At 49.9% G+C, this 26,269-nt stretch overlaps 1 protein-coding gene across 1 annotated transcript; it reads right to left on the reverse strand.

Moving 5' to 3' along the window:
* Positions 1–2,765: 2,765 nt before the first annotated feature.
* Positions 2,766–25,333, reverse strand: LOC132571179 (zinc finger and SCAN domain-containing protein 30-like). Its single transcript, XM_060237873.1, has 6 exons — positions 24,601–25,333; positions 20,379–20,490; positions 14,413–14,495; positions 9,196–9,322; positions 6,755–6,850; positions 2,766–4,611 (listed from the first exon to the last, which is right to left on the reverse strand). Exons 1-6 carry the CDS (start codon positions 25,324–25,326, stop codon positions 3,902–3,904), a joined length of 1,854 nt encoding a protein of 617 aa, XP_060093856.1. The 5' UTR covers positions 25,327–25,333; the 3' UTR covers positions 2,766–3,901.
* Between the last annotated feature and the right edge of the window lie 936 nt (positions 25,334–26,269).

Here is a 26,269-nt window from a genome sequence, read left to right on the forward strand (position 1 = left end):
GTTGCCGTTGCCAATCTCCAGGTGGGGGCAGGGGATCCCCTGTTCTGGAAGCCCTCCCCCCACTTCAGGGTCGTCAGAAAATGGGGGGTGGGGGATGTCTGCTGGGCACTCCATTATTCCCTATGGATTCCCATAGGATAGAATGGAGAATTGATCTGTGGGTATCTGGGGCTTTGGAAGGGCTGTCTTTTTGAGGTAGATGCACCAAATTTCAGCATAGCATCTGGTGCCTCTCCCCAAAATACTCTCCAAGTTTCAAAACGGTTGGACCAGGGGGTCCAGTTCTATGAGCCCCCAGAGAAGGTGCCCCTATCCATTATTTCCAATGGATGGAAGACATTTAAAAGGCATGTGGTCCCTCTAAGTGTGATGGCCAGAACTCCCTTTGGAGTTCAATTATGCTTGTCACAACCTTGCTCTTGGCTCCACCCCCAGTGTCTCCTGGCTCCACCCCCAAAGTCCCGATATTTCTTGTATTGGACTTGGCAATCCTACCTTATATGCAAAGGAGTTCCTGCTACAAAAAACGTTGTTCCTTGGGCCATTAGAATTGGAAATGAATGGGAATCAGTGAGACTTACTAACGTGTCTGTGGGAACTTGGCTGCCTGCTTACAACCGTCTCTGTGAAACATGGTAAGACTACTCCTTCTTTGTGAATGTTTTAAGCATGCTTTAAGAGTGTTAATATTTACAAGTGAATGTTTTGAGTAAAAAATGACACCCCAATCCCAATTTATGCACAGTGTAACTCTAACCTATGCCCTGTTGCTGGCCGTCTTCAGTACAGGATGCTGGACCCCTAGTCTAGAAGGTCCCAGGTTCAATCCCCGTCATCTCCAACTCAAAAGGGCCCAGGCAAATAGGCATGAAAAACTTCAGCTTGAGACCTTGTAGAGCCACTGCCAGTCTGAGTAGACAATACTGACTTTGATGGACTGAGGGTCTGATTCAGTAAAAGGCAGCTTCATATGTTCATATGTCTGATCCAACAGGGCTCTTCTTATGTTCTTAGTCTGTCCTTGATGACAGAGGTCCCTGTTATACCCAATTTCCTTTTACCTCAGGATTTTCAAGGTAAGACCCACCACGATCCTTTCTGCCACAGTATGGTGTGCCTGCCTTCAGTCCCTCCACAGTCTCCCCCAGAAGCAAAGGAGGCAAAGAACCAGAGACTGGGTGAGGCACATGCCTGGCAGTCCAAGATATGTTATGTTCCAGTTGTGCTTGAGAGAAATACACGGTGCTCTAAGTTCTTTTTCACCCTGCGGACATCTTTGGAATTCTGACACAGGGTAGTGGTGAACACACAAAATGGCTGCTGCGGGGGCAGAGCCAATCACAGAATGTCAAGAAGGAAGGTCACACAGAACTCTAATAGTAACTCATAGAATTATAGAGTTGGAAGGGACCCCCAGGGTCATGCAGACCTGCACAATGCAGGAACTTCAGAAATACCTTCCCTCTAAGTTCACAGCATCAGCATTGCAGTCAGATGGCCATCTAGCCTCCATTTAAAAACCTCCAAGAAAGGAGAGACCATCACCTCCTGAGGAAGCCCGTTCCACTGAGGAACCGCTCTGTCAGGAAGTTCAACTCTTTGCCTTTTCAGGCAAAAACTCTGTTGAAAGGATGTCCTTTAAAGTGAACACATTATAAAATATTTTCTTGCATACGCACAGCTTATCTTCAGGTGCACCGTCAAGCCCCATGTGCTCTGGCGGCAACTGCTAGTGAAGCAACTTTTCAAAAATCTCCACAGCCCATTAAATCTCCTTTAGTCAATTAGAAGCTCTACTGGGCAAAAGACCCAGGAGTGGAATTCTAGCAGGAGCTCCTTTGCATATTAGGGCCTTGTAAAAAAGAGCCTTGTAAGCTCTTGGAGGATTGGCTACATCAGGGGTGTGCGGCCTAATATGCAAAGGAGCTCCTGCTGGAATTCCACCCCTGAAAAGACCCATTTGGCTCCACAACATATTCTAAAAACACTTGAGGGGGGCACCTGGGAAGGTGCTGGCTGGCACCATGGAGTCAATGGACACCACTTTGGGGACCCCTACTCTAAGTCTTGGCTGAATCAGGGTTCTAAGGGGAAATTGGGCTATCAGCTCCCTTTAGAACCCTTCACCTTGGTAGGGTTGCCAATCCCCAGGTGGGGGCAGGGGAACCCCCGGTTTGGAGGCCCTCCCCCCGCTTCAGTGTCATTGGAAAGCAGGGGGGGGGAGGGAAATGTCTGCTGAGCACTCCATATTCCCTATGGAGACCGATTCCCATAGGGTATAATCAGGGCTTTTTTTGTAGCAGGAACTCCTCTGCATATTAGGCCACACCCTCCTGATGTAGCCAATCCTCCTGGAGCTTCCAGTAGGCCCTGTGCTAAGAGCCCTGTAAGCCCTTGGAGGATTGGCTACATCAGGGGTGTGTGGCCTAATATGCAAAGGAGTTCCTGCTACAAAAAAAAAGCTCTGGGTATAATGGAAAATTGATCTGCGAGTATCTGGGGCTCTGGGGAATAAACGACCAAATGAATGAATACCAGGGCCAGAATGCAGAATTGGGCAATAGGAAGCCACCTCTCAGAAATGCCAACCCCCACTAGGGGTTGCCAGAAGTCAATTTGACTTCCAAGCACACACCACAACTACTCAACAAAAACAAAAGCTAAAAAAGAAAATGGATTATTTGGTGTGTGCGAAAGCACCCCGAAAGGGGGAAAAGCCATCCTGTGTATCCCACTGACTGAAAAGCCAGAGATAGAACAGTCAATAACATTTCTTACTAAATTTAATCTTCTTAGACATTAAAGAATCCCACACGGGAGAGCTGAGGAATGCCACGAGTATGAGAGAGCAGTCATTTCTATCAAGAAGGCAGGAGAGTAAAGGATGGCAGTGCTGACGATGGAACCAGAGTTTTCATTATTTCTCACCACTGCCCAAGCTACAGCAGCCATCAGTTTCAAGCTCCCACGTGCACAGTCGTGCTTTCAAGGGGAGGGGGCGCTGGCCAAACACCCCTCCTTTCAGCCCACACAACTCTGCTGCTTACTAACACTAGGGCAGAAGTGGCTGGAAAGACATTTCTTCCCCTGCAGTAAAGGGAGGCAAACGATAGCTGGGATGATGAGGCCGATTCATTCTCAGACTCACAGTTCTGTTCCATTCCTCCTTCCATCACACATGGAGCTGAGATTCCTAATTAAGGAAGTCTTTGATCTAAGCAAAGGTTCAGCAGGATGTCCGAATTCAACAAACGGGGGGTTCTTTCTCGCCCACAAACCGGGGTTGTGACCTGCAGTGCAGAATCCGGGGTTTGCAGATTACAAAACCAGGTCTGACGAAGCACCCAGCTTTCAGACACCAGAACTTAATTGTGGTTAGGAAGTTCCTCGTCTAGCAAAGTCTCCAGTTGTGGCTCTCTGCACAAAAGAGGACTGAGGTGGGAGGAAATACATGATCCTGCAAATAAAACAGGCCTGTTCTCTGTGCAAAGGATCTGGAGTTGGTCTGTAATGTCTGAATATGACTTCCGTGGTGGAGAATGGGAAGGTGTTTGGGGAAAGTAAGTGACTGTATGATTGCAGCAGATGTGTGGAAGAGAATGTGGGAGGAAAACCATGAAGTGGCATGAACAGTCTGTGTATGTGCATGCGTGTTCACTCAAAATTGTCCCCTTCTTCCTTTGGCCCTGACCTCCCCACCCAGTACTATTTATTTACGCCACTTATATTCTCCTCATTGGGGACACAAAGTGGCTGACGTCATTCTTCTCTCCTCTGTTTTCCCTTCACAACAATCCTGTGAGGTAGGCTAGGTTGAGACTATATGACTGGCCTCAGGTCATCCTAAGGTCATTCCATGGCAGAGGGCAGGGTGGGGATTCGAACCTAGGTCTCTCAGATTCTAGTCAGACACTGTAACCACTATGCCGTGCTGCCCCTGGTACTTGTGGATTTCCACTTGTCCCCAGTCCATCCCTCCCGTGTGGACCTTCTGATGTGCGAGCCACTTGTTCCTCCACCGGAAGCCCTTCCCGCACTCCATGCACTTGTAGGGCTTCTCCCCCGTGTGCGATCGCTGATGGGAAAGCAAGCCGTCGCTCCGGCAGAAGGTCTTCCCGCAGTCGAGGCACTCGTAAGGTCTCTCCCCGGTGTGAATCCGCTGGTGCCTGACTAGCTTTGCCTTGAGGCGGAAACTTTTCCCGCACTCGGCACATTCGAACAATTTCAGGTCTGTGTTTTTTAGCATTTGCTGCCGGGGGGGTTGCAGAAACTGCCGCGCCCGCTCTGAGCCGCTGGGAAGGTTCTCTTCCAAGCGGCGCCTCGGACTCTGAAACACTCCAGATTCATACTCGTGAATCCTTCTGTCTGTTTCCACTCGTGGGTATGTCGTGGCTTCTCCCACGTTCCTGGGGCACTGTGCTGGCTTCATGGACTTGGCTGGGGTCTCTTTTGGCTCTGTTCCTCGCCGCCCCTCGGAGTCATAGATTTGCTGGCAAATCGAAGCCCAATAAAGCCCATCCTGTTGTATTCCAGGAAGCTGACTGCGGATTTTCACCGGCTCAATCTTTTCCTGCTCCGAATTCATACTGCCCGTGTTTGGCTCCACAGCACCTGCAGCAGAGAAGAAAGCATTGGTTGCTGGTCACTTAAATGCAGGTGGCGAGACACCTGACTAGCCCATAGTAGCTCCAGCTAGTCAGATCTTGGAAGCTAAGCATGGCTGGCCGGGGTTAGGGCTTGGATGGGGAACCACCAAGGAAAACCAGGGTTGCTATGCAGAGGAAGGCAAGAGCATCAACCAGAGCCAGGGCTTCCTCAGCCCAGACTCCAACCTGGTGGAACACTCGTCCAGGTGAGGTGCAGGCCCAGTGGGACTTGATGCGATCCCCCAAGGCCTGTAAAAGAGAGTTGCGCCTTCATCTGGGCTGGCTTCCTCCCCTTCCCTTTTCCTTCTTATCTTGCAGTTTTTAGGTTCTAGATAGTCACTCCCGGTACAGACCCAACCCCACATGGCATCCTAGGCAGAAGACTGCCTAACGCCTCCCTCCACAGTGCCCCCCGCGCCTCCCCCTCCTCCCTTCCCTACCCCATATCTATTTCAATGCCGGAACGGGCTCTAGCACCACGTCCCCAGCTATCTAACAGTGCGCATTTCCATTCAGGAAGTAGAGAGGAGTCAGCGGCAGTGGGGCAGCCCTTTCAGGACGCTGGTCCTAACGGACAGTGAGCATGGCCACATGGTGTGGGGGGGCGCCTTTAGATAGCTGAGAATGCAGCTCTAGAGCCTGTTCCGGCATTGAAATAGACATGGTGGGAAGGGAGGGGGGAGGAGCTTGGGAGTGGGCAAACTAGGCAGGAGGGGAGAAATACAAGAAAGCACCTTTAAGACCAATGAGTGCTGATGTTTTAAGCATTTTTTATTTTAAGTTTTTTTTTAAAAAAAACACCTTTCATTGTGTTTGTCTGTGTCCTTTATAAAGTTTATATCGCTGCTACTTAATCTTAAATAGGAACGCACATGGCCCAGCCCAACAAGGGCTCGTTTATGTCCGATCCAGCCCTCTTAACGAATGAGTTTGACACCCCTGCTCTAAGATTTGACAAACTTTCTGATATTTTTCCCCACAAGAAAAGGGGACATAATCAAAACGTATCAAGCAAACAGATGGAAATCTTCATTCTGCTGCTGTGGCCACAGAGGAGAAAGCAATGTAAAAAGTATGATGGGAGTAGGGTTTTATGATGACAATTCTAATTCAAGAAGCATTTGAAGGTAGATGCTGGGCTGGTAGAATTGAGTGCACCTTCCGGTGATGTCAGGGGTGGGTGGCATATGCAAATGAGTTGTGCTCATGAGCTTTGGCACCTCTTCCAGGGCTTTCCCCCCCACATTGTTATAATGAAATATTTATAATGCAAGATTTATTTACTTTATTTATACCCCACCGTTCTCCCCAGTGGTGATCCAGCCAGTTTGGTGTAGTAGTCAAGTGTGTGGACTCTCAGCTGGGAGAACCAGGTTTGATCCCCCACGCCTCCATATTCAGCTGCTGGTGTGACCTTGAGTCAGTCACAGTGCTCTCAGAGCAGTCCTCTCAAGAGCAGTTTCTGTCAGAGCTCTCTCAGCCCCACCTACCTCACCGGGTATCTGTTGTGGAGAAAGGAGGGGAAAGGAGATTGTCAGCCGCTCTGAGACTCTTGAGTGAAGGGTGGGGTATAAATCCAATCTCTTCTTCTCCTCTCCTCCATTTTATCTTCACAACAACCCTGTGAGGCGGGTTAGGCTGAGAGTCTGTGACTGACCCAAGGTCATACAGTGAACTTGCATGGCAGGGCAGGGATTTGAACCTGGAGTCTCTCCAGTCCTAGCCCAGCATTCTAACCACTCCACCACACTGCTCTTGCTACCAACCTATTAGATTCTCTGAGTCTCCCACTTTTAATTTTCTTAAAAGTCTCCATCCCCTTTCGTTGCAGGGATCTGCTTTAGAGTTCTAGAGACTGTATTCAGCTTGGAGGCCCATCAGAAATAAATACAACAGCTGCTATGAATCTTTGGAGGAGGAGAAAACAGAAGGACGAGCCGATCTTGGCAGAGTCAGTCCTAGCCACACACAGGAGAACAGGAAATGTAGGAAGTGGAACCCCAAGGAAGCAGGCATAATATGACGTGATCACCACAGAAGTCCAGTCATGATTCCTAGAAAACTGACTCTTCCCCCCTCCCCACCCCCCCGCACCAAAGCAAGATTACCTGAAAAAGCCATGCTGTCATCATAGCTCAGGACACTGTTCGGTTTCTCTTGTTCCGGCAGGGAGATGCTCTGAGGTTTGGGTATCAAGAGGCCTCCTTTCGATAATCAATCACAACGAGTAAAAAGAAGAAGAAAACTTGGTTTACTGAAGTGTGGGGGTGGGGAGTTTTATTTATTTGTATTATTTCTGCTAGCCATGGTGTCTAAAGGGAACCTCCACGTTCAGAGGCAGTGAACATCAGGGGAAGACCTTGGTCTCTCTGTGCCCTATTGTGGGTCCTCCAGAGGAACTGGCTGGCCACTGCATGAGACAAGATGCTGGACTAGAAGGACTTCTGGTCTGATCCAGTGGGGGCTCTTCTGATGTTCTTATCCTGTCTTTCTTCTAATTCTCAGGCTCAAAGGCTGAATTTAGCCAGTGGAAGAGGAGGAGGAGAAGGGAGATTAATATCCCTTTTGGGGGGTAGAGCCTGGGGAGAGTGGGGTTTGGGAAGTGGAGGGACCTCAGCAGCAGGGCTGGTGCGTGGGAGTTGGCGAGGTAGGTGGCCGCCTGGGGCACCACCTTGCTGCAGGGGTAGATGCCCCTCCCTGCTCACGCCAACCCTGTGAAGCCGGAGAGGGCTAGGCATGGGGTGACCTGAGCTGCTTGTTCTCGAAGACAGAACATGCGGCTGGAGCTGCCCCTTACCTGGCCCTCTCCTGCTTCAGAGGCAGCTGGGAAGAGGCCACCTCCTTCTTTCTTGTGAAGAAAAAAGAAGGCAGCCTCTTCCTGGCTGCCTCTGAAGCGGGAGAGGGCCAGGCCGAGTGTTCCAGCGAAGTGCACATGGCCCAATGACGTCACTTCCGGTGACATTATTGGGCCGTGTGTACTTTGCGCATGCAAGAAAACTCCTAAGGAGGCGGGGGGTTCGGCCACGGGCACCAGAACCCCTAGCACCGGGCCTGCTCAGCAGGTACAGTGGCATAGACTTCACCCTTTGAAGTTGCCATATTCTCCAGTACAACTGAACTCTGGAGAGCAGATGTAATTCTGGGAAATCTCCAGAGCCTACCTGCAGGTTGGCACCTTTTAGGGGAAGCCATAATAAAATCTGCAGGTCACACCTCATGTGGCCAACCAATTTGGTGTCACTGATGCCATTTAAAACCAGTATCAAAAGGGGCTTCCAGTAGAAGGCAGGGTGGGAATTTGAAATTAACCACTAGGCCATGCTGAGCAATCAGGTTAGAACAGATAGAAGGAAGTCCTTCTTCACCCAAAGAGTGATTAACACATGGAATTTACTGCCACAGGAGGTGGTGATGGCTACAAGTATAAACAGATTCAAGAGGGGATTGGATAAACATATGGAGCAGAGGTCCATCAGTGGATATTAGCCTCAGCATATTGTTGGAACTGTCTGTGGCAAGTGATGCTCTGTATTCTTGGTGCTTGTGGGGGGGCAACAGTGGGAGGGCTTCTGGCCCCTCTGATGGACCTCCTGATGGTTTTTTTGGCCGCTGTGTGACACAAAGTATTGGACTGGATGGACCATTGGCCTGATCCAACATGGCTTCTCTTATGTTCTTATGCTGGTCCTAACTTTATATCACGCAAGCACCCATCTTCTATAAGATGGGGCAAGGCCACAGAGCAGCCCTCTTGTCCTGAAAATGATTTACCTGAGCAGGTACAGTTCTGTGGGATACAAAATAAGAGTTATTTGTACCGCATCAGAGCTTTGTGGTATAAATGATCCTCTCACACATTTCCCCTGGAGAAAATGGCTGCTTTAGAGGGTGGACCCTATAGCAGGCGTCCCCAATCCCCAGTCTGTGGATCGGTCCTGGTCCATGGCCATGAGTTGTATAATTATTTCATTATATATTACAGTGTAGTAATAATAATAAGATGACATTGGATTTGTATCCTGCCCTCCACTCCAAATCTCAGAGCAGCTCACAATCTCCTTTATCTTCTTCCCCCACAACAGACATCCTGTGAGGTAGGTGAGGCTGAGAGAACTCTCCCAGAAGCTGCCCTTTCAAGGACAACTCCTGCGAGAGCAATGGTTGGCCCAAGGCCATTCCAGCAGCTGCAAGTGGAGGAGTGGGGAATCAAACCCAGTTTTCCCAGATAAGACTCCACACACTTAACCACACCAAAATAAAGTGCACAACTGTATCCCGAAACCATCGCCCCCACCCCTCCAGCCCGTGGAAAAATTGCCTTCCACAAAACTGGACCCTGGTGCCAAAAAGATTGGGGACCACTGCCCTACTATAACATCATACCCCACTGAGGTCCCTCTCACCCCCAGGCCCCACCCCCAAATCTCCCGGAATTTCCCAACCTGGATCTGGCAACCCTCCCCTCCCCCAATCCCCCACCAATGGCCAGGAGGTATTTGGCAACCCTGTGCTTCAGTAAAAAAACGCCTTCCCCACAAAAGATGGTTACCTGAAGAGATGACCTCCCCAGAATTCTCTTGAGTGACTTCCCAGCGCAGAGGCTTCTCAGAGAAATCCAGGACGGTCTCCTGAACCTCATCCACCAAGACAGGCGCAGCTTTTGAACTCACAGCTCCCTAAAATGGCAAAGCATTCCCCACTCAGAAGTTGGGCCACTGGTAGGTTTTTATCCTGCCTTTCCAGAGGACCTCATGGCAGTCTGCGTGGCTCTGCCTTCCCTGTTGTGCCTTCTCAGTAACCCTGTGGGGTAGTTGGACAGTGGCTCAGTGGTGCAGCATCTCCTTGATAAGCAGAAGGTCCCAGGTTCAGTCCCTGGCATCTCCAACTAAAAAGGGTCCAGGCAAATAGGCATGAAAAACCTCAGCTTGAGACCCTGGAGAGTCGCTGTCAGTCTGAGTAGGCAATATTGAGTTGGATCAACCCGAGGGTCTGATTCAGTAGAAGGCGGCTTCATATGTTCATATGTAAAGAGTAGTGACTGGCCCAAGGTTCCTGTGTGTGTGTGCGTGCGCGCACTTCATGGCAGAGCAGAGACTGAACTCAGGTCCTTCACATCCCAGACCAGTACCCTAATCACTACATTTTATAGCCTGCATCCCACATTTATGTGTTAGCTTGGTTTAGTGGGACAGCCCTGTCCTCACTGGGGCAGAACCGCATTTGCTGGAGCAAGGCGGAGCTCCCCTGATGGACTGCATCTCCACACACAAGAAGTCTCTTCATGTAGAAAGCTAGCATGTCAGGGGAAAGCCTTCTGTTCTAGTAGAGCAGAGGTGGGGAACCTCCATCCCGAGGTCACTTGGTGTGGCCCTCGGGGATTACTAGGCTGAACTGAGCCACGTGGCAGCCTCCCTGGGGCCTGGCTGGCCAGCGAGGATCGTGAGGCTCAGCCATGCTGTGCAGCAGCCTCCCCAGGGCCAGGCAGGGATCACAGGGCCCAGATGTACTGTGCGGCAGCCTCCCCGGGGCCTGGCTGGCTGGCCAGAATTGCTGCAGGGCTTGGAAAAGTTACTGTCACAGTTCAGTTTGCACTTGATTATCCCAGATGGTGTGGCCTAATATGCTAATAAGTGTGTGAACTAATATGTTAATATTAGGGGGTGTGGTCTAATATGTTACTGAGTTCCTGCTGGACTTTTTCTACAAAAAAGTCCTGGACCTAGGCATTTGGCTAGGGCGGCGGGCCGTGTGTGTGTGCGCGCGCCAGATTAGGATCTCCTCACATGATAGAAATAGAAAATAGAAAAACAATTATTTGCATTAATTTTGCTGGCCTGAATCATTCTCCCCCAGCAGAGCAATGTTGTTTAAATTGATAATTTTTTATGGCCCACGAATGATGTTATAAATATCCATACAGCCCTTGGCAGAAAAAAGGTTCCCCACTAGGCTTCCCAAACCTCCCGCCCTGGCGGGGGACCCCAGGATTTCCACCCTCTTTCCCGCTCCCCCCAAAAATGGAAGCGGGGGGGAGAGGAGGGAAACGGCGCCGGGGAGCATGACGAGTCCCCCGGAGGCCGCCGCGCCGCACCACTGCCACCCCCTCCCCGCCCACCGCAGTTGCTCCTCCGAGATGGGCCCAGGCTGAGCCCATCTCGGAAGAGCAGCCAAGAGACGGCAGCAGCGCAGGGGAGGGTGAGGCAGGCCAGGAGCATGGCGAGCCGTGAATCCAGGCCCTTCTAGGACCCGGACTTGCGGCTCGCCACGCCCCCGGCCCGCCTCCACCCCCCCCACCTCCGCTTCCACCCCAGAGGCGGCTGCGGCGGCCTCTGCTCCGCTCGCCGTGGCTGCTTTTCCAAGATGGGCTCAGGCTGAGCCCATCTCGGAGGAGCAGCACGGCGAGCGGAGAAGAGGCTGCGGGGCGGTCCGCCACGCTCCCCGGCGCCGTTTCCGCCCCTCCCCCTAGCTCCACCCCAGTGTCTCCTGGCTCCACCCCAAAGTCTCCTGGCTCCACCCCCAAAGTCCCCAGATATTTCTGGGGCTCGATGTGGCAACCCTATTCCCCACCCCTGTAGTAGAGAGATCAAGATGGGTAGCAGTAGAAAAAGAGCAAGAGCCCAGAAGCGCCTTGAAGACTAACGACATTTGTGGCAGGTGAGGAGCTTTTGTGAGTCTCGGCTCACTTCAGATACAGCTAGAATGTGAGTCTTATTTCCATTCTGTTTGGATAAATGTGGTGCCTTCCATGGAGATAGATCAAAATGGGTCGCCATGTTAGTCTGTCTGTAGCAGTAGAAAAAGTCCAGGAGCACCTTAAAGACTAACGACATTTGTGGCAGAGGGGGATCATTCATGAGTCATGGCTCACTTCTCTTTGCCTTCAGTTCTGAAGAAGTGAGCAGCACCTCTCAAAAGCTCATGCCCTGCCTCAAATTTTGTTAGTCTTTAAAGTGCTATTGGACTTTTGCTCTTTTCTACTGTTCTAGTAGAGATAGATCAAATCAAGAAGATCAAATCAGTCAGTCCTAAGGGAAAATCAACCCTGACTGTTCCTGGAAAGTCAGATGCTGAAGCTGAAGCTCAAATACTTTGATCACCCAATGAGAAGGGTGCACTCACTGGAGAAAACCCTGATGCTGGGGGAAAAGACAGAAGGCAAAAGAAGAAGGGGACGGCAAAAGATGAGATGGCTGGACAGCGTTACTGATGTAACTAACACGAATTTGAGCAGACTTCAGAGGATGGTAGAAGACAGGAGGGCCTGGTGTGACTTGGTCCATGGGGTCGCAAAGAGTTGGACTCGACTGTGTGACTGAACAACAACAGTAGAGATAACTGTTGTGTAGGAAAGACCATTCTATCAATTTAGCCTTTAGTTGGCATCACAAAACAGGACAACGGGGCAACAAAGCCACTGACCTACGTTTATTTTTGAAATGTATTTTAAAAAAACTTTTTGAGTCTATGGACATCTTTGGAATCCTGACACAGCTTAATGAATGCAGCCATAAAATGGCTGCCACTGTGGAGACAGAACCAGCCACAAAATGGCTGCCACAGTTGCTCTTCAGTCACCCTGTGAAGATCCATAAGCTGCAGTGGTGACTACTGCCAAAGCTATGTTTTGAAAAATCTGAATGGCCAATCAAATTTCCAATGGCCTTGCTTTGCAAAAGCCTCATGTTTGGCAGGTACCATGGCACCCACCACGGGCACAACGTTGGGGATCCCTGATTTAATTTATTCAATAGCTGCCTTTCTACCTCATAGAACAAAGCAGTAGATAAGTGCACCTTTAAGACCAAAGTGCACCTTTAAGACCAACCAACTAACAGCAGTCTGCTTTTTATCACTCTCCAAAGTTTTTTTTAACCCTGTTTTGTCCTACACTTCGTACACTAACAAACACAGATCCCTATTGGTGAGTCTTTTAATCTGCTGAAAACATTCCCATGATTCCACACTGCTCACATATTAAATATTGCTGCTTGCCATTCCCATTTTGTCTGATGAAGTTTGCTTAAGAGCATATGAAAGCTTACATTCTAAATAAAACTTATTTGGTCTTAAAGGTGCACTAGTCTACTGCTTTGTTCTATTGCTTCAGACCAACATGGCTGCCTACTGGGATCTTTCTACCTCATGGAACCCAGGTTGGCTTACAATACAAACATGCAATAACAACAGCATTTTAAAAACTCAATTTCAAAACCAACATTTAAGATAGTGAATAAAACAGGGGAGACACCTTGATCACTCCCACCAGGAAATGGAAAGTCACCTCAGAGGCTTCTGTGACCTCAGATAAGCCTCTGGGGGCAATCTCCCATTTCTTGGCTGAGGGGAAATTAGGAGGCAGCCCTCTAAGTCCCTCACAGATGATAACATGGTGGAAGGGTTAACACAAAAATAAAAGGGAGCAAATGGGTAAAGGAGGATGAGGTGTGACAGTTAAGGTTGCCAGCCTCCAGGTGGGCCCTGGAGATTGCCCACAGTTACAGTGGACCTTCAGACTACAGAGATCAGTTCACCTGGAGAAAATTGCTGCTTTGAAAGGTGGATTCTATGCCATTATACCCCTCTGAGGTCCCTCTCCAGACTCAACCCACAAATCTCCAGGAATTTCCCAGACCAGAGTTGGCAACCCTAACAACAGTGCTTAGGGAAGGCCAGAAGAAGGTCTTTTGACCAGGACGTCCCTGAAAACCAAAAGTGGTACATCCTAGGCATGTGACACAGCCAAGGGTAAAATTCTAGCAGGAGCTTTTTGCATATTAGACCACACACCCCTGACGTAGCCAATCCTTCAAGAGCTTACAAAATAGAGCCTTGTAAGCTCTTGGAAGACTGGCTACATCAGGGGTGTGTGGCCTAATATGCAAAGGAGCTCCTGCGAGAATTCCACCCCCGGGCACAGTCCAGATCAGTTACTTCATAGGGGGGCCATGGCTCAGTGGTAGAGCATCTGCTTGGCATGCAGAAGGTTCTAAATTCAATCCCTGGCATCTCCAGTTAAAAGGACCAGGCAGTAGGTGATGGGAAAGACCTCCACCTGAGACCCTGGAGAGTTGCTGCCAGTCTGAATAGACAAGACTGACCTTGACGGACCGAGGGTGCATGTGATCCCATCCATTAGAGAGAACTGGACCACAGAGAAGGCCGATATATTGTGTGACCTGCCAAACCAAAAGCATCCTTTTGTCTGTGGCCTACCAGGTGCTTGATAAACCTCCTTTTTTGCTGCCAAAGGGATGTGTGTATGGCTGGAAGAGGTCACGATGTATGGCTTGGGGCTGTGTTTGGTTGGCTCAACCCGAATGGAATCCATGTAACATCTTGGTTAGGACCAACCAAGCTGACACAAAACAGGAGGGACGGTGGCTCAGTGGTAGAGCATCTGCTTGGTAAGCAGAAGGTCCCAGGTTCAATCCCTGGCATCTCCAGTGGAAAAGGGTGTGCAAGTGTTTGGGCTCAGCAGAGCTCTTGGTCATGCTGAATGTTACAACATTTAGAAATATGAGAAGGGGGGGAAAGCTTTGCCAGGCCATAGTGTGATCTCAAACCATGGCTTGGGAAACTTGCTTTCTGCCTTTCTCATTCTTTTAAACATTGTCACCTTCAGCCTGCTGAAGAGTTCTGCTGAGCTCAAAAGCTTGCACAGCATTTTGCAGTCAATTTGGCTGATCCAAATAAAAGGCATTATGAGGATTTTGTTCTTCTTTTTGGACTTTGCGTGGACCATTGATCGCTCCAGAGTTTCCTGTACCTCAATCGGGCCAGCACCAGCCATTTCTTGTCTTTTGGCAGGAAGTGTTGGGCCACAGATCTTTGGAACTGCCATTCCCATATCTGTGTAACAAAGAGAGAAAGACATACCGCAAAGGAAAATTAGTTCATCCTCCCATGCTACAAAAGACAAAAAACAAACCAACCCCACCCTAAAATCTTCAACATCCACTCAAATGCTTCTCCTGAGAGCCAGTTTGGTGTAGTGATTAAGTGTGTGGACTCTAATCTGGGAGAACCGGGTTTGATTCCCCACTCCTCCTCCACATGCAGTTGCTGGGTGACCTTGGGTCAGTCACAAATTCTCTCAGAGCTGTTCTCGAAAGAGCAGTTCTCTGAGAGCTCTCTCAGTCCCTCCTAACTCTCTCAGCCCCTCCTACTGTCTGTTGTGGGGAGAGGAAGGGAAAGGAGATTGCAAGCCGCTCTGAGACTTGGAGTGAAGGGCGGGGTATAAATCCAATCTCTTCTTCTTCTTCTCCTTGTCTGAATACCAAGCATATCTATTTATCTAATTATTTAAGAGTAAGGTCTGCATATCTATTTATCTCATTATTTAAGAATAAGGACTATTGATTATGCTGCCTGTTACTCTGCTTATTGGATGCTGTTGGATCCCAGCTGCTTTCCAAGGACACTTTACGTTTGCTCCTCCACCCAACGTTTCAAGACCCTTTTATTTGGTTGCTAGGTTACTATCTCATGAAAGGAGCCTCGATTCGTGAAAGCTCATTGCCTGAAAATCTTGCTGGTCCCTAATGTGCTCGTGGACTTCAATCTCGCTGTTCTGCTGCAGACTAACACGACTATCCACTGACACTATCTTTTATTTTGTAGACTGTGTGGCTAGATTTAGTGACGGTCTGCGCCCTCGCTGGGTATTTTACAGGGCAAACCTAAACCGAGTTGCCCTCCTTCTAATTCAGTTGAAGCCAATAGGTTTCGAAGGGCGTAACTCTACGTAGGTCAACACCATTAGGTTCTATGTTACTTGTTTCTTTGTTAGATTATCTGCTCGTGGATGCCTGAAGATCCAGGCTCGCTGAGAGGGGAGGAACAAAGTCTAACGCCTCAGTTTCCATTCTTACCACAGCACATCTGTGTGGCTGCATGCTTTCAGCTTTTTCCTTTCCTCCATTTTGCAACTGCAGCCCAACTATATTCCTTTGTCTTACTAACAGGGCTGCCAAATCTCCAGGTGGGGCCTGGAGATTTCCCAGTTTTACAACTGATCTCCAGATAACAGGGATCAGTTCCCCCAGAGAAAATGGCTTCTTTGGAGGATGGACTCTATGGCATTGTACCTTAATGAGGCCCCTCCTCTCCCCAAAGCCTCCCCTACTCAGGTTCCACCCCCCAAAAAAATCTCCAGGTCTTTCCCAACCAGGGCTTTTTTAGAAGAAGATATTGGATTTATATCCCGCCCTCCACTCCGAAGAGTCTCAGAGTGGCTCACAATCTCCTTTATCTTCCTCCCCACAACAGACACCCTGTGAGGTGGGTGGGGCTGGAGAGGGCTCTCACAGGAGCTGCCCTTTCAAGGACAACCTCTGCCAGAGCTATGGCTGACCCAAGGCCATTCCAGCAGGTGCAAGTGGAGGAGCGGGGAATCAATTCCAGTTCTCCCAGATAAGAGTCCGCGCACTTAACCACTACACCAAACTGGATTTTTAGTAGAAAACCCCCAGCAGGAACTCATTTGCATATTAGGCCACACCCCCTGGTGTCACTGTTCTCTCACACGGGACTTTTTTGTGAAAAAAGCCTAGCAGGAACTAATTTGCATATTAGGTCACACACCCCTTTATCACCATTGTTTCACACAGGGCTTTTTTGTCAAAAAAAGTCCAGCAAGAACTCATTTGCATATTAGGCCACACCCCTGATAACAAGCCAGTCGGAACTGTGTTTCTGTGCTTTCCTGCTAAAAAAAAAGCCCTGTTCCAAACCAAGAACTGGCAACCTTACTTACTATAGGGATCTTTGCTGTCAGATTAAGATGTTATTGTCATCAGTTTCATGGTTTGCTGCCTCTGAATAAGGACATTTCTCAAATAATACATCTCACACCATATTACTAGAACCAGAAGGCAGTGTCAGAGGGACCCTCAGCCTGCAGACAGAACCAAACTGCCGCCATTTCCCCCCTCTCTGCTTATGCTCCTTGCTGCAAAGTCAGTAAAAGGCTGCTGTGTCTGGGAAATCAGAGAGTGATGGAATGTGTGTCTCTGGAGTCTTATTGATAGCCCGAGGTCACAGTTGCCTGCAAAGAATAACAGCACAGACAGAACCCAGAGCCCCCCTGCCCCAGATAAATAAAGAGACAGCTGGAAGATAAAAGGAAAACAAAGGGCCTCAATCTCTTGTCCTGAGGTGCCAAAAGTAACACCAAAGCTTTAGATGTAACTAACATGAATTTAAACGGACTTCAGAGGATGGTGGAAGACAGGAGGGCCTGGCGTGACTTGGTCCATGGGGTTGCAAAGAGTCAGACTCGACTGCGACTGAACAACAAAAAATAACTCCAATTTCTTCTTCTCCTTCTACCTGATCCTTTTCATCTAGGGGCGTCCGGTCCCTCCTGTTTACTGGCAGGGGATGGAAGGGTGGGGTTGACAGACCCAGGTTGGGAAACTCCTTGGAGGTTTGGGGGTGGAGCCTGAGGAGGACAGGAACCTCAGTGGGGTACCATGCCACTGAGTCCACCCTCCAAAGCATCCATCTTCTCCAGAGGAACTGATCTCTGTAGTCTGGAGATGAGCTGTCATTCCAGGGGATCCTCAGGTCCCACCTGGAGGCTGGCATCCTTGTTTCTACTGGAGAGCCAGGGACTGAACTAAGACCTTCTGCATGCCAAGTGAATGCTCAACCACTGAGCCACAGCCCCTCCCTTCATGGTCTCCATGACAACCATGGGCCTGTCTCAGTTCACAGAAGGCCACACACACTGTGCAGGTCACCCTCTCGGTTCGAACTTTTACTCTGGGCTGGAAGAAGGCAATCTGAATTTGGGAGAGGGACAATGGTCCCCATGTCATGGACGGATCCATACTTGTTGGGTTGCAGACTTACAGGAGTACCAAAGCTCCGTGGGGGCAGGGGATCGATTAAGATGATCCACCCCCATAGCCTGATGGATGTGATTTGTTTTTAGATTGCAGCATTTAGGGGATTTTCCTGCTGGCATGGTCCACATTCCTTTCAGTGCCCTGGCATGGGGAAATGAGCCAGGCGATTGACATGAATGCACCTCGGCATCTTGTCTCAGGTCTAAGAGCCCAGGTAGCCCCTCGGTTTACTGAGGGGCTACGGACAATGAAAAGACAAGAAGGATGGCTAGAGTGGCAGTGCAGAAAAGACATAAAAAGAGCCCTGCTGGCTCAGACCAGTTGTCCATCTAGTCCAGCATCCTGTTTCACACAGTGGCCAGCCAGGTCTTCCCGATGGCCAACAGCAGGACAAAAAGGCCGAGGCCTTCCCTTGGTGTTGCCTCCTGGCTCTGGGATTCAGAGGATTAAGGCCTCTGAATGTGGACGTTCCCCTCAGTCAAGGGCGGTGCTGGGGTTTTTGCTGCCCCAGGCTGCCTGCACAGCTATGCCCCCCATTGGGGGTCTGAGCGCCGCCGCAGCTCCTCCTTCCTTCGCTAGGGTTGACAAGTCCAATACAAGAAATATCTGGGGACTTTGGGGGCAGAGCCAGGAGACTTTGGGGGTGGAGCCAGGAGACATTGGGGGTGCAGCCAGGAACAGGTGGTGTGACAAGCATAATTGAACTTCAAGGGAGTTCTGGCCATCACATTTAAAGGGACAGCACACCTTTTTAAATGCCTTTAAATGACTTTCTTCCATAGGAAATAATGAAGGATAGGGGCACCATCTTTTGGGGCTCATAGAATTGGACTCCCTGGTCCAATCATTTTGAAACTTGGGGGGTATTTTGGGGAGAGGCACTAGATGCTATATTAAAAATTTGGTGCCTCTACCTCAAAACATAGCCCAGAGCCCTCAATACCCGCGGATCAATTCCCCATTATTCCCTATGGGAATTGTTCTCCATAGGGAATAATAGAGTGTCCAGTAGACATTTCCTCCCCCCCCACCCGCTTTCTAAAGCGGAGGGAGGGCCTCCAAACCAAGGAATCCCCTGCCCCCTCCCTCTCTCTCACACACAAATACTTACTGGGTCTTCTTCCTGCAGAACTTTACTTGATCTAAAAACGAAAGCAAAACAAAGGGAGGGGCCGTTTTAAAAACGGACCTGCCGGAGCTCTAAAACTACATGGTGATTATAGGGGGCGGGGCTTCCCCCGCTGGCCAGCTGGCTGGGGGCAGGGAGAAGCCTGTGAAAACGGGGGATCCCCCTCTGGGACCTGGGGATTGGGAAGCCTATCCTTCGCCTGACTGCTGGGCGGGGGAAAGGGGCCACGGGGCTACCGTGCCTCACTCTGAGGCTGTCTCTCTTTGCAGGGGAGGTAGCTTCAGAGCGACACCGCTCTCCTCCAAGCCCAGCTAGGAAGCCAGGCTTGAAGGATAGAACAAACTGGGACACAGTTCCACTGCTCTCAGCTTTCGGGTCTGTGACCGGGGAAGCTGAGAGCAGTGGGAAAGGACACCTGAAGGCGCCCTGTAGGCGAGGTGGCACCCAAAGTGACTGCCTACCTCGTCAACTCCCCTGCGCCGGCCCTGCCCTCAGTCACCATGGCTAGTAGCCACTGATAGACCTATCCTCCATGAACTTAGGGATGAACCCAACAAGGCGCAGGCTAAAGATTATTTGCGAGCCTATCCTATCCTATGGCTGTGATGGAAGCAAAGAAACAATATTTCTCCACCACCCTTGCCTCCAAGAAGCGTAGACCTGTAGAACTCTTCTGGGTGCTCTGCGGCCCACTGAGATCATTTCACCAAGCGCTTGGCAGATATTTGGATTCTAAAGGGATCTGTTGAGGCTGGGAGAGTGGGCGTCAACGTGGCAAATGAGGTTCAACGTGGCCAAGTGCAAAGTAATGCACATTGGGGCCAAAAATCCCAACTATAAATACAAGTTGATGGGGTGTAAACCGGCAGAGACTGACCAAGAGAGAGATCTTGGGGTCATGGTAGATAACTCACTGAAAATGTCGAGACAGTGTGCAACTGCAATAAAAAAGGCCAACGCTATGTTGGGGATTATTAGGAAGGGAATTGAAAACAAATCAGACAGTATCATAACGCCCCTGTATAAATCGCTGATGCAGCCTCATTGGAATACTGTGTGCAATTCTGGTTACCACACCTCAAAAAAGATATTATAGCATTGGAAAAAGTGCAGAAAAGGGCAACTAGAATGATTAAATGGTTGGAAAACATTCCCTATGAAGAAAGGTTAAAACGCTTGGGGTTCTTCAGCTTGGAGAAATGTTGACTGAGGGGTGACATGACAGAGGTTTTCAAGCTTATGCATGGGATGGAGAAGGTAGAGAAAGAAGTACTTTTCTCCCTTTCTCACAGTACAAGAACTAGAGGGCATTCAATGAAACTGCTGAACAGTCAGGTTAAAACCGATAAAAAGAAGTACTTCTTCATCCAAAGAGTGACTAACACATGGAATTCACTGCCAAGGAGGTGGTGGCGTGGCAGCTACAAACATAGACAGCTTCAAGAGGGAATTGGATAAACATATGGAGCAGAGGTCCATCAGTGGCTATTAGCCACAGCATATTGTTGGAACTCTCTATCTGGGGCTAGTGGTGCTCTGTATTCTTGGTGCTTGGGGGGGAAACAGTGGGAGGCCTCCTAGTGTCTTGGCCCCACTGATGGACCTCTTGATGACACCTGGGTTTTTTGGCCATTGTGTGACACACAGTGTTGGACTGGATGGGCCATTGGCTTCTCTTATGTTCTTAGGCCAGCCTGAGCCCATTCCTTTTTCTATTTAACAGCAGGGCCTCACGAGTCAGTCCTTCCTTACCCATTGAAATAATTTCCACATCATCCGTCTCATCTTGGATCTGTCTCCGGGAGGAACCCAAGGGACCATCTTGCGCCTCCAGTGAATTTACAGGCCTCTCTCGCAGCGGAGCCTGAAACAGCAATGAAGATTGTCAGCTATTAACCCTAGTAGCTAAATGGAACCTCCACATTCAGAGGCAATGTGCCTTTGAGTACAAGTTGCTGGGGAGCAACCCATCGGTAGAGGCAGGGCTTTTTTTTGTAGCAGGAACTCCTTTGCATATTAGGCCACACACCCCTTATGTAGCCAATCCTCCAGGAATTTACAGCAGGCCCTGAACTTAGAGCCCTGTAAGCTCCTGGAAGATTGGCTACATCAGGGGTGTGTAGCCTAATATGCAAATGAGTTCCTGCTACAAAAAAAGCTGTTATCTTCATGCCCTTCTTAGAGGCTTCCTAGCTGGCCAGCAGGCAGAGGATGTGGAACCTTTGTTCTGACCCTGTTGGGCAGTTCTTATGCCTCTCTAGGCTTGGAGACAGAATGGGGAGAATAGCTGATCTGGTTATAGAACAGAGTTTGAGTCCAGTGGCACCCTTAAGACTAACAAAGTTTAATTCGTGCATGCACATGAAAGCTGATATCAGAATTAAATGTCTGTTGGTCTCCAAGGTGCCTCTGGACTCAAACTTTGTTCCAGTGCTTCAGATCAACAAACAGGGCAACCCCACCCAAATCTGGTCTGGTGATGGTTAGCGTACTTCTGCTCTGTTTTTGCACCATGAAGCTCAAGGTGGGTTGGAAGTGGTTCCCAGGTAGGGTGGCCGACTTTGAGTGGGGCTTGGAGTTCCCTTAAAATAGGGGTGGCCAAACTTATTTAATGTAAGAGCTACATAGAATAAACATCAGATGTTTGAGAGCCGCAGACATGAATGTCAGATGTTTGAGAGCCGGAAGACAAGGAAGACAAGGAAGACAAGGAAGGAAGGAAGGAAGGAAGGAAGGAAGGAAGGAAGGAAGGAAGGAAGGAAGGGAGGGAGGGAGGGAGGGAGGGAGGGAGGGAGGGAGGAAGGAAGGAAGGAAGGAAGGAAGGAAGGAAGGAAGGAAGGAAGGAAGGAAGGAAGGAAGGAAGGGAGGGAGGGAGGGAGGGAGGAAGGAAGGAAGGAAGGGAGGAAGGGAGGAAGGGAGGAAGGGAGGGAGGGAGGAAGGGAGGGAGGAAGGAAGGAAGGAAGGAAGGAAGGAAGGAAGGAAGGAAGGAAGGAAGGAAGGAAGGAAGGAAGGAAGGAAGGAAGGAAGATGTTGGATTTATATCCCACCCTCCACTCCGAGTCTCAGAGCGGCTCACATTCTCCTTTATCTTCCCTCCCCCACAACAGACACCCTGTGAGGTGGGTGGGGCTGAGAGGACTCTCACAGCAGCTGCCCTTTCAAGGACAACCTCTGCCAGAGGAAGGAAGGAAGGCAAATAGATGGAGGGGAGGGGGAGGAAGAGGTGGAAAGAAAGCAACTTTAAATATATTATCCAAGCTGCCAGAAGGCTTGGAGAAGTGATTTAAAAAGAGAAATGCTCTCTTGCTGGCTTGCTGGCCTTTTGACTGGTGGGGGGGGGGCGCCCAGGAGAGACCTAGGTGACAAGGCCTGCTTGGGCTGGCTGTGAAATATATGTGAAAGAGCCACATGTGGCTCCCAAGCCACCTCTGCTTTAGAATAACCACTGATCTCTGGACAACACAAATTAGTTCCCCTGGAGGAAAACGGCTGCTTTGGAGGGCAGACTACATGGTATCACATCTCCACTGAGCTCCCTCACCTCCACAACCAAGGCCATTCCCAAGCCCCTCCTTCCCATCTCCAGGGATCTTCCAATACGTAGTAACCCTATTCCAAGGCAATCTCAACCCAGGCAATTGTCTAGTCCAGGAGAGTCCAATGTGGGAGCCATGGTGCCCATCAATACCTTTCCTGGAGCCCGTGAAGTGTTTTTAAGGAAGGGGGCGGAGCCACATGGGGTTCTTGCCCAGTAGGGCTTCTGATTGGCCACCAGAGATCAGATTGGCTGTGTGGAATAAGGCAATGTTGCTTCAGCTGAAGCTACTACCCCAGGGTTGGTTTTATTTGCTTGCATTACTCTTTCTAGAATATTCTTTAAAAATTATCTCTCTTCTTCCCCACCCTTGGGCTTCCTTTGTGTGGGTGCCTCCACCTCTTGCAGTGACCATTTTGTCCTTGGCTCCACCTCCTGCAGGATCCATCTTGTAGCTGCATTTGAGTTGTCAGAATTCCAAAGCTGCCCACAGGTTGGTGACCCCTGGTGGGCCCTTAAACGGTTTTAGCTTTCAACAATAAATACATATATGTTGATTTATGATTTTTTTACACTTCGTTTTTAATGTTTGGCCCTTTAATTGCATATTAACCTTTTAGGTTTCTTACTTCTGATCCCTGGATAAGACCAGTGATCCCCAATGCAGTGTCCATGGCCAAAACAGCTAGGGTTGATAGCCATCTGCTGGCAATCCCAGGGAGCTTTCGGGGGAGGGGGCTTGATAATGTTGTTGCAATGATGTCTTCTCCCACCCCACCTCTATTGTGCTTCCACTGTTCCACTGAGTAGCAGCCTGCAGCCCAAGGGTGGGGTATCTGGCCACCTTAACCATAGTGCCTGCCAACCATTTGCTTCTTCTCCAAAGCATCTCTTTCCCAATGTAAATAACTGATACCAGGCCTTAGATTCAGCAGGAGCTCCCAGGAGCACAGCTCCTGAACCTTTCTGATGGTTCCCCCTCTTCCTCCTCACATACCTTGTCCATTGAGTAGTAGGTGCTGCTGCATAACAATCCCTGGATTAGGAGAGTGGGCAGCCAGCCAGCCACAAGGGGCTTTGCCACACACCCCTCATTAATCCCTGGAGAAGCCCACACCACCCTTTCGCCACTTCTTATGTGATTTTGGGTAGTGGGTGGCTTGCTGGCCTTTTGACTGGTGGGAGGGGGGGCGCCCAGGAGAGACCCAGGTGACAAGGCCTGCTTGGGCTGGCTGCCTCTCCCCAAAGTTTCAAAACGATTGGACCAGGGGGTCCAATTCTATGAGCCCCAAAAGAAGGTGCCCCTATCCTTTATTATTTCCTATGGAAGGAAGACATTTTAAAAGGTGTGCTGTCCCTTTAGATGTGATGGCCAGAACTCCCTACTTGTCACACCCTTGTTCCTGGCTCCGCCCCCAATGTCTCCTGGCTCCACCCCCAAAGTCCCCAGATATTTCTTGAATTGGATTTGGCAACCCTACCCAGAAGTGATGTCAGCATGTTGCTGGAGGACACTCTGGAATCGCTCGTGACATGCTGACATCACTTCCGAGTGCATAGGAAGTGATGTCAGCATGCTGCCGGCAAGGACCTACCCAACCACTTGAGGTATGTCTTCCTGCCTCTGGACCTGGCAACCCATTACACACACACCCTCCCAGCCCTACTTGGGCCTCCCAGTTAGTAGGGTTGCCAGTCCGCAGGTAGGGCAGGGGACCTCCTGGTTTGGAGGCCCTCCCCCACTTCAGGATCTCATCAGAAGGGGGGGATGTCTGCTGGGCACTCCATTATTCCCTATGGGAACCGATTCCCATAGGATATCTGGGGCTCTGAATGGGCTGTTTTTTGAGATAGAGGCACCAAATTTTCAACATTTATTTATTTATTTCTGTACATTTATAGTCCGCGCTTTCCCATGAAGGGCTCAGGGCAGATTCCAACAAGCTAAAACATTAAAACGAACAGTAAAACATCAGAATAGTTAAAACATAGCATCCAGTGCCTCTCCCCAAAATACCCTCCAGGTTTCAAAAGGATTGAACCAGGGGGTTCAATTCTATGAGCCCCCAAAGAAGGTGCCCCTATCCTTCGTTATGTCCAATGGAGGGAAGGCATTTAAAAGGTGTGCGGTCCCTTTAAATGTGATGGCTAGAACTCCCTTTGGAGCTCAATTATGCTTGTCACAACCTTGCTCCTGGCCCCACCCCCAAAGTCCCCAGATATTTCTTGAATTGGACTTGGCAACCCTACCCAATAGACTGCACCTACACATCAATGGATATCATACTATTGTCATTCCCAGATGGACTGTCCTGTTTCAGTTGCAGATGGCTGAAGCAGGGCAACAACAGAGACACCTGAGGCAAGAGAGGCATTGTCAGCAATCTAATGTACATTCTGCCCCCTTTTGGAAACTCTGGGTATGCAATATATACAGACCTGCCATATCCCTGTCTCGCCCCCTTGTTGGCTCAGCAGGAAATCGTCCACCAGGGCCGCGGCTTGGGTGCAGTTCTCAGGACAGCCAGCCCTGATCCAGCTCTGCAGCTCCGGCGGCAGGATGGCCAGGAACTGCTCCAGGATCAGCAGCTCCAAGATCTGCTCCTTTGAGTGCTTCTCCGGCTTCAGCCACCGGCAGCAAAGCTCTTGCAGCTGGCTGTAAATCCGGCGGGGATCTTCCACCTCCCGCGAGCGGAACTGCCGGAAGTGCTGGCGCAAGGTTTCCATGCGGTTGGCTTCCCTGCGCAAGATGGCCGCTTTCACTTTCCCATAATCCTCCCTGTCTCTGGCCTCCAGGGTACCAAAGGCCTGCTGGGCTTCTCCGCTCAGCGCCGGCAGGAGCCGGGCCACCCACTCTTCCCTGGACCACTGGCAGGCTTTTGCAACTTGCTCGAAGGAGGCCAAGAAGGCTTTGGTGTCATCCCACGGTTCGGGCTCCAGTGGCAGTGAGTTCCTCAGTCCCAAACAAGAGGGCTGGTGTGTCTTCAGAAAGTCTGGCCACTGACCGTCCCAGTGCCGTTGAAGCCTCTTGCGCTGTTCCCATTCAGGCACTTCTGATGTCCATTCCGCATGGTCCATCCTCCATTCGGGCAGAACCGCCCGGAGGACATCTCGGGGGCTTCCGAGTCGCTTTTCTAACCCTCCGACGTGATTGCTGCCTTCCATTTTCACCTTTGCCCTGGGACTCCTTCCTCTCTAATGCAGATCTGCCTTGAGAGAAATTGGATCCTCTCAAAAATCCTCACAGCAAGGATCTTGCTTCTGCCTTCCTGGAGATCAGTCCAAAAAGCTGGCCTTGCCCAAATTCAATGGCAATGTTTCTCATCCCAAGGACCTCCTACCCAGAGTTCCCACCAAGACCATTCTCTGTAGGTAGGCCCTCCTGAAAATGTCAGAAAAGAAAGGCCTGAAAACATATTCTTGGCTCTCAGCCTCCTACCTAACAAGATCTCCACAACAATAGCCAGGTGGTGAAGGGGAGGGGCGGACGGCTCCTCAGGGCGACCTTGCAGGTCCTCCACAGGAGAAAACAAGGGAGGCGAAAACTCCTGTTTTCACGAGAGGATTACCCAGGAGGCAGTCAAGTTTCAAGGGGAGGCCTCCCTCTGAGACTGCCAGACTGGAATTCATATGCAGATTTGATCCTATCAGCCTTGGGGAAGCCACAGGATCTGGAGGCGATTAGCTCATTTCAGAATTTAAACAAGTGCCCTGGAGCGCCTTAAAGCCTAACAAAAGGCTACCAACAATTAAACAAGATTACAGGACTAACCCTGTTAGTCTGTCTGTAGCAACAGAAAAGAGCAAGACTCCAATAGCTCCCTGAAGTCTAACAAAAGAAGACTACAGATTTGCACCCCGCCCTTCTCTCTGAATCAGAGACTCAGAGCGGTTTACAATCTCCTTTATCTTCTCCCCACAGACGGACACCCTGTGAGGTGGCTGGGGCTGAGGGAGCTCTCCCAGAAGCTGCCCTTTCAAGGACAACTCTTGTAAGAGCTATGGCTGACCTATGGCCATTCCAGCAGCTTCGAGTGGAGGAGTGGGGAATCAAAATTGGGGGCAGGGGATGAGATTTCATAAGTTACAGTTCACTTCTTCAGATACT

This window comes from Heteronotia binoei, chromosome 5 (genome assembly GCF_032191835.1).
Source record: "Heteronotia binoei isolate CCM8104 ecotype False Entrance Well chromosome 5, APGP_CSIRO_Hbin_v1, whole genome shotgun sequence".
NCBI lineage: Eukaryota > Metazoa > Chordata > Lepidosauria > Squamata > Gekkonidae > Heteronotia > Heteronotia binoei.

Bases quoted from the DNA above. Each gene is read 5' to 3' on its own strand.
- LOC132571179 (XM_060237873.1), bottom strand. From the start codon at position 25,326: ATGGAAGGCAGCAATCACGTCGGAGGGTTAGAAAAGCGACTCGGAAGC. The intron at 14,496-20,378 runs GTAAGGAAGGAC...TTTGTTACACAG, and splicing joins TGTGGAAATTATTTCAATGG to ATATGGGAATGGCAGTTCCA. The intron at 6,851-9,195 runs GTAACCATCTTT...GATTATCGAAAG, and splicing joins TGGGGAGGTCATCTCTTCAG to GAGGCCTCTTGATACCCAAA.